The sequence below is a fragment of the Calliopsis andreniformis genome, chromosome 6, assembly GCF_051401765.1.
Source record: "Calliopsis andreniformis isolate RMS-2024a chromosome 6, iyCalAndr_principal, whole genome shotgun sequence".
Taxonomy (NCBI): domain Eukaryota; kingdom Metazoa; phylum Arthropoda; class Insecta; order Hymenoptera; family Andrenidae; genus Calliopsis; species Calliopsis andreniformis.
The window spans coordinates 20,102,185-20,110,376 of NC_135067.1; the positions used below are offsets into that span (position 1 = coordinate 20,102,185).

An 8,192-nucleotide genomic window follows, 5' to 3' on the forward strand; every position below is an offset into this window, starting at 1 on the left:
CGGGGTTGGATGTTCGCAACAGGAATGGGAATGAAAGTGAAACGCGCCACTAGGAAATTGGAATGGCGAGCGCGTTTTCTCTTCGAGGCTGACTGCTTCGCCGAGTCAACCCTCGAATGGTACTACTCGTTACGTAATTGGTGGCTGGGTGGGCTTTACTTTGCACGCCTTCTTCGACAAGTAGGCGATTACTTGATTTGTGGATTTTGAGATGGATCGGTATTTCCATGCATAGGTATTCCTTCTAAAACAGAAATCAGCAAAAATTTGTCTGCATGCGGTATTTTGACCAATGTTTCCCTTTATTTACATCACACACGGCCAAATCTGGATGGATTGGTAATTGTCGACATTCGATACACTGAATTTTCAATTCAACAATTTTTCGACAGAATTCGGTTTGCGTGAATTTCGTGATTTTATGTATCGAGACACTGTTACGGTGCTTCACGATATATCCTAGGTAAACTGATACGACAGGGGTCGCGAATAATGCCGATCATGAATCGATCACTGTGACCAAAGCCAACCACTTCCCGTTTCCGTTCGGTTGAACTGTAATCGACCGTAGGATTATCTTCTATTCATTCGGTAACTGTACTCTGCTTGCAGAATTTCTCAAAGAAAAGCTCATCACTGTGCGTTTTCTTAGTTTCATGTTAACTGATGTAGAAACGAAGCACAATAAGTGCGAGCAGGTATCACAAATTTCTAATCCCTTAAATAAATGAATTAGGTAATTCTAAATCTACAGAACAATTGATCCTAGCAAAAATATCACATGACATTGTTTTGTTACGATGAAAGGAACACGGATGCCTCGTTTTTTGAACGCGCTCACTCGCTCGGCGTATAATATAGCAGAGGGCCATAGGGAACACGGGAGAGACTGATCGTGATAAATTCAATTAAAAGTAACTCCACCGTGGAGGGGAGTTACAAAATCAACGGGATTGAACAGGCTCGCGAAGAGTGCTTCTTCATTGCGCCATTGAATTTTTGCGGTGAACAGAGTCCGATTTACGACCACTTAATTGACTCGCAAAATGAGCAAGAGAGCTGAGCAGTCCTGCCCGCGAATAAATGAGGATGGACGTATTCACAGATCCCTCGCGTTACTAAATAAAGATCCCAGAGCTATTTGAGAATCGTCGATCCTCTGCATCGATCGTGTCAGGCATTAGATTCCATATTTCTGCTTCGACAAAGGGTTCGTTAAGGTTTTCAAAGGCAATCAATCCCGCGACGCGCTGGATTCGCCAATAGAAATCAGTGTATCCGCCCAGGGGGTGGCTTTGTCGCGGGAAATGGGATAACTCGGGCGGAACAGATTGTTGCGAAAAATGTTTTTCCGTTCGTGCATGGTTATATCGGGTCCTTGCAATTATCTTTATTAAACGTGTTGCGTTCGTGCTTCAGGGCATGGGGAATATGCTGGCGATTGGTCGAGCATTGTGCAGGGTAGCGAAACAAAGAGTTTCATTTATGTGTGAATGGAATAGAGAAATAGGATCTTTAACAATAGATAATAGTACCTATAATGAAAGAAGTAAGCTGTGTTATTATTATACTACAGATGTGCGGTGTATTACAAATTTGATCAACTGTGTGTAATTAAAAGTGCCAGTAGAACCTTGGAATATAATTATAGAAGCAATCGTTTAAGTTTCCTTGAACCAGTCGTATTGGTCCGGTAGGGGAGGCGTTTGTGATAGCACAGGTGTTCAAGAGGTCTCTAAAATCAATTGTAATTCTTATAGTACTTTATGAGTGTAATAATACAAGTAGAAGATCTTTGAAACTAGATCTAGTCTGTTCTAAAATTGTTGTAATAATAAGAAATATATTTCGTTGTCTTCGACATAAGCAAGAAAATCGAAGGAGACAGGAGAGGAAGGATGAGTCAAGGTTCTACAAAGTCTCAGCGTTGGGCAGGCATTAACACCGGCTGGTTGCATTCCCCTAGCTTCGATTCCGTGTTGGATATCGATACTTTCACCGTGAATCTGCGGCCACGCGCGAGTGTGTGCCTGCACGTGCGTGTACGCACAGGTGGGTCACGTTTCTCGCCTACACCCACGATGGGCATAATGCACGGCTGCATCGTCACGTGTACGTGTGCACCAGCGCGCGCGTTCGCGATTCTTGAAGGCAAAACTCAGTTCGCAGCGGCGATCGGAAGACCGACGAGAACCACGCAAGAGAACCGCCTTCTAGCTCCTGCTCACCTTTCCTAACCATTCGAGAATTCGCCCTTCAACCTGCTCCCTAGCGAGCTTTTCTTCTCGTCTGCTGACCGTGCAAGGTTAACGGGGTGCTGGAGAGGCGGCGTGAATCATTTAGAGCACATCTTGGTCGCGATGTGGTAATAATTAAGAATATCAAGTTCAGTGTTCTGGGGCTTTGGTAATGTCAGGGAGCTGCTGTAGTTAAGTCGCTAGATGAGATTACAATAGAATGGGCGAGTTGAACAACAGACCAAGTTCAAAATTAGTTGTTTTTTGATCATCTCAAAAATGGAGAGAATCCACTATTCTATGGAGGATCTATAGGTAATGAAAGGATCATGGTTCAATTCTAAAAGTCAATATTTTATGAAGGTGATTGTAAAGTGGTTAAAAAAATGATTTTTAATCTACTTAAATTATATCTAAAATTTGTCTACGCAAACAAATTGTCATCAAAATATTGCTACATGTTCCCTAAAACAAAATGAGAGGGTTCCCTAAATGGAAGCTCTACGTACATCTAATCATAGAATGACATGGTCAGTGAGTCCAGAAATTACTAACAGCCTTGTGCGCGATATCTAAATCTGAATGCGACCGTATTACCTTCATTATCTCATATCAAAGCATTCGCAAAGGATATGAAACTGGTATAATCAAGTTCTAACACGTTTGCAATATACTTTGATCCAATTCCTGTTAACAATGGCTCAACTATTAGTTATCGTTCCCCAGCTGGCGCGCATTGAGGAACTGACACGCGAAGTAAAATTGTTCATTATTAATTGATCATCGTTCCCCACATTATTGCCGCAATTTTCGTTGCAGATGGCCCAGGAACGAATATTCGTTAAACAGAGCGAGGGCTGTGTACGTCACTCCGCATCGATGCCCGAGGGCTTTTCCGGTTTCCGTGTAATCATGATATGCGATAGCCCGATTTCTCCGTTTCACTGATAATACGGTATTAATTTGGAAGATACGTGATCGGTCAGTATCAATTAACCGTTGCTAGATTACAATATCACCGATGAAAACGGGAATGAAAATACCTCGAGACGTATTGAACACATATTGCTCGTTTGCAGTATAATAAACGTATTAATTTGTTGCTGAAAATGTAGTTTTGAATTAACTAAAATGTTTAAAATGAATGCTGCTATCGAGATCATTAATCATGTTCAATGACATTATCTCCTTTTAGGGGTGATTCCTGGAAATAGAGTGGAATCTGCATGAGACTATAAATTGAGAGAAATTGTACAGATGTACAGTGATGTGAAATATATGCGTCATTTTTATGATATATACTTACAAAAATTAGGTTCAATTTTCAATTTAAGTAGTATTTAATTAGTCTACAGTGCTCTCTCGACATTCGGCTACATGGTTCACTCAAGTGTCCCAGTAGTAACATTTTCAAATAGGACACCGTTTGAATATAATCAATTTTGATTTTATCATCTTCTCCCAGGGATACCATAAAATAAACGGTCCTCGGTAATACGCAGTTTGCGCAGAACAAAAGCGCATCTTGCCCGAAATTTGCATTGTTTCATGCACCTAGGAGTCTTCCCACGGTGAAAGGAGAGCACTTTAAGTGAGCTTCGATCTAAAAACATCTCGTGTCCCAGACTTTGATGGATTCCCTCGGTGGACAATGGAAGCAGCCTTCCTTCCTTCCTTCCTTCCATTCATTTCCCGTCCCTTTTCCTGCGCGAAAGAATAACGCGTTCTGGGGGAGTTTTACCGTTGAATGTTCCAGTTTCCTCGAATCTATCGCGAGTCACGGGCATGGCCTCTGACTCTCCAGCTGCCGCTGGAATATCATCGATAACTGTACCTGCAATTTCGATAATCGAGCCTGAAATCGTCGGAGCAGTATTCCGTTTGCCTGGAAATAAGTCGATTACCGTGTTGGAATAGTTCCTCACCGATGAAACGCATCGGATTGGATGAATCTACTGGCCCCTTTCTGTTTTTTCGATACTTTTAGAGTATAGTGTTTTCTCGATATACCATTAGTTTCTGAGTCACGACATAGAGTAGGACCTTGATTAATCGGCCTAACAGAAGATTTATGATTAGTCTTGAGGTTCAGAAATATATTCTGATCACGAAATAGACTCGTTTCTGGTTCCAAGTCGTGATACTATATATGGAGGATGTATTATACTTTCTGAATAGCGATGTTCGATGAGTTTTTTCACCAGAGAGAGCATCTGCAATTCCGACAGGGAAAGATTGTTGGGAAATATTTTTCTGTTGACAGTCTGGGTACGATGGCTACTAAATACTCTTGCTCGATGTTACAGCGCCTTACGAGGGTGGAATATGGAAGGTGAGGGTTCACTTGCCCGAGCACTACCCCTTCAAATCTCCTTCGATCGGTTTTATGAACAAGGTGTACCACCCTAACATTGACGAAGTCTCGGGTACGGTATGTCTGGATGTGATAAACCAGGCTTGGACTGCCCTTTATGGTATGTATTCACGTCCGCTGAATCTGAATTAATTTAGAAATTTCTCATACATTCATGTCAAATTTCCTATAGCCCAGAAACAAGGTCCATTATTTGGTCCTCTGTTTCAGATCTATCGAATATCTTCGAATCTTTCCTGCCCCAGTTGTTAACATATCCTAATCCAATCGACCCCCTAAATGGCGACGCAGCGGCCATGTATCTACACAAACCTGAGGAGTACAAGAAGAAGGTAGCAGGTGAGTTGTCACGCACTATATGCCAGTTTCTCTTTCTTTAACTCGTGTCCTATAATACACGGGATATTTTTACAAAATATTATCTTGTGATGAAAACTCAATTTGTCGATCGATCGCATCGGTCGGTAATTTCAGCTAGAATATCCGTACAGATTAGTCAGGATGCAATTTCCCTGTTGATTTCTTGGCAGATTACGTGAGGAAATACGCGACGGAGGAAGCGCTAAGGGACCAGGAGAACGGCGGTACCGGAAACGGGATGTCGTCCGATAGCGAGTCTTCGATGAGCGACTTCAGCGAGGACGAGGCGCAGGACATGGAGTTGTAACCAAATATTTTACCATCCGTACCCATATCCTTAATCTCGATTCCCTGTACACTCCGATAATCGCTCGTCCTACCAAATAGAGATGCTTTAAACATTCTCGGAACCTCCAGACACACCTCACTATCGGTTTAGCCAACGTGGCAGCACTCGTCACTCTCTTTGTTTCGTAGACACGTTCGATTCGCGACGCAGGTTCTTGTTTCATTGTCGAAAGGTAGAAGGAAAAAAAGGAGAAGCAGTAAACACAATACAAAGTACTATACGTAAAAAGACAAGAGAGAATCGCTTTTGGAGTTCTCTGTGTGCGAGGCGCGCTTGCTCCTCGTCGTCGAGAGACGATGAAGGAAGCGCAGCCATCGTTGCTGATCGAGGGAGAACCGTTTTCTTGTGGAACTCACGGGTTCGTCGTCGATCGACTGGGACTGTTCATTTCCCGAATTTTCCTGGCTCAGCTTGGTCATAGTTATCGATCGACAATCGCGACTTTTATCTATTCTCCCGATTAATATCGTTATTTTTGTGATTTTACCGCGGGAAAACCTTTTTATTTATACGGTTTAGCATGATTATAAACCTCCTTGTTTCGGACTTTTTATGTCTTTCTTTTACATTCTCTCTTTCCTTTTTTCCCACCGATCGCCGATAGTCGGGTCGTTAACACGGTGCACGAACACGAAAGCCGATTTCGTTTCTGCCAACAATTTGTAATTCTTACGGGTGTCGCAACGCCCCTGCTTCTCCGTACGCGTGCCGCCGACTTGCTAGCACGCTAACTCGGATTAGCGTTATCCCGGCCAACGTTGTTTCTCGTGGTTCAAAAATTCTCGCAGAGTAACGACTCTTTTGTCACCCCGTACGAAAAGCTTTTACCAAACGTTCGTGTGTCTCGTTAGCAGAGAAAACAAGAGTCTTGAAAACGCAACGCAGCTGGAGGGGGGACGATGTGCGATAACGTGCCGAGAAAGCTTTTCAAACCGCGTTCCCAATTATACACGTTGTCCCAGATACACGTCGAAATATTTATGGAGATCGTGGAAGAGGTAAAATGGAAGGAAGATGTTTTGATACAGTGAAATGTAAAAGCCTTCTATAGTCTAAGTTTTACGAATACAATTGTGGAAATCGGGAGATGTTTGTAGGAAAGAGCGCAGTTGGTTTGTGTCAAGTCAAAAACATTGAAGTTTGAACTAATGTCCTAGTCAGACTCATTACATTTTCTCTTCCACTAGATCAGGGTTTCTCAACCTCTTCTGAGCTCTCTTTCCCTTTTTCTTTTCGTCTCTCCCTATTTTTTTCTTGTCCCTATCTTCCTTTTCTTGACGTGGTCCCAAAAATTCAGCATCGAGACTTCTAAAGAGCCATACAACCCTCGTTCAGAAACCTTGCACTAGATCGCCTCAACTATCTCCCCAAATATTTCACCCTGTATTCGCATTCTTTTTTTCTTTTTTCTTTTTTTTTTCTTTAGAAGACAAAGGTACTTATAAAAACAAAAGAGACCGGAAAAAGACGCATGGAACATGGGTATTACGGTCCATCTTCCTTTTTATTCTGCCATCATCATCCCTCAACGTTTCCCTCGTAGGGCGCAGCAACGAGAACAGGCTTCAACAGCGGTGTTGATGACGCTGACATATCCACGGTATAAACGGCGTTTAAGTAGCGATGTTAGTGTCGGAACGTCGCAGCCGCAGTTGAAATCCGCCCGATCGGCGCTGTTCGACGGAAGGGAAGCGACGATCGAAGACACGAGTCGGGAATACGAAACGTCCGCCTCGGCCTCCTGTATCGAGACGCGCGCGAGCCCATCGACCGCGCGTTTGCGAGCCGAGTCGCGCGAAGACGAAGCCGCGGCGTTCTCGACCACGGACATGCACCACTATTCGGACATGGATGTAGATATCATTCACGCGGGAGGAGGTAGAAGTAACTTCGACGCAACCGTCTAACGCAATCCGTCGAAACCACTTTTCGACGACCACGTCTGTCTTTCATTAACTTTTTTTTTTTCCTTCAAATAGTTGCAATCGTTTAGAGTATAATTGTTATTTATACTAGGCATCCACGGGGTACGTAAATTTCCAGCCGAGACGCGGGAGTAGTCTCGCGAGCCAAATTCTTTTATTCTGGCGCCACGCGGTACGCGGCGATTTTATTTGAATGCAAATTTTTGATACGAACGATGTTTTTTAGAAACGAGTTTGATACACGCGCGACCGTACCATGTATTGTTTTCCGTGCAATAAAAGATGTCGATGTTTAGTTCAGACGGAGAAAAATACGGGGAGGAAGAGCGAGAGAGTATCGGAGAGAAAAGAGAGTAGAAGGGAATGAGTTTATGTTTAGAGGAAATAGCGTGGCAAGTGTGACGATTCACGCGAGAGAATAATAGTAGGAGATGAATACAGAAAGGGAAAGTAAAATGAATATTGATGTTTGTACAAATCTTGGTGCACAATAATCTTCGTTTAGTTTGTAACTTGCTTCGAATTGATCTCTCTCCTTTTTGCGTGGCTAGAAATGCAATACGATCGACTATACGTACAAGTATAGGCATGGTGTTTTTTAGTGCCTTTCTCAGGCAAAAAATTGTGCCTTATTATGGGTCCGTATGAAAGGGAACGAAGTCTTATCGAGCAAACATCGGATGAATAAACGACGAGCAATTAAGCGAACGCATCGATTGAATCGGTCGCTTGGAAGATTACGAGAGAGCCAAATGTAACAGCGTGTGCTTTTTATCATCGAGTGTAGGATTAAATAACGTTTACAAAAAGAGAAAAAGCAGCGATAAGCTTCGACAAGTTTTTTTTTCGATGATTGTTTTGAGTATGTTGGAATATGTTCGAAAAATGAGGATGCAAAATGAAAGAAAAACTTCCACCCGAAAACTTTGTAAGAAGAATCGAAATTT

General features: G+C 42.8%; 1 protein-coding gene across 1 annotated transcript in view; it reads left to right on the forward strand.

The window, feature by feature from the left end:
* Window positions 1–5,378, forward strand: part of Ubce2h (ubiquitin conjugating enzyme E2H) — a 30,495-nt gene extending 25,117 nt beyond the window's left edge. The window contains exons 3-5 of the mRNA XM_076381581.1: window positions 4,544–4,711; window positions 4,822–4,950; window positions 5,142–5,378. Of these exons, the coding sequence (XP_076237696.1) occupies window positions 4,544–4,711; window positions 4,822–4,950; window positions 5,142–5,278 (434 nt within the window). The 3' untranslated portion in view covers window positions 5,279–5,378. The remainder of the gene's footprint in view (window positions 1–4,543; window positions 4,712–4,821; window positions 4,951–5,141) is intronic.
* Window positions 5,379–8,192: the final 2,814 nt, after the last annotated feature.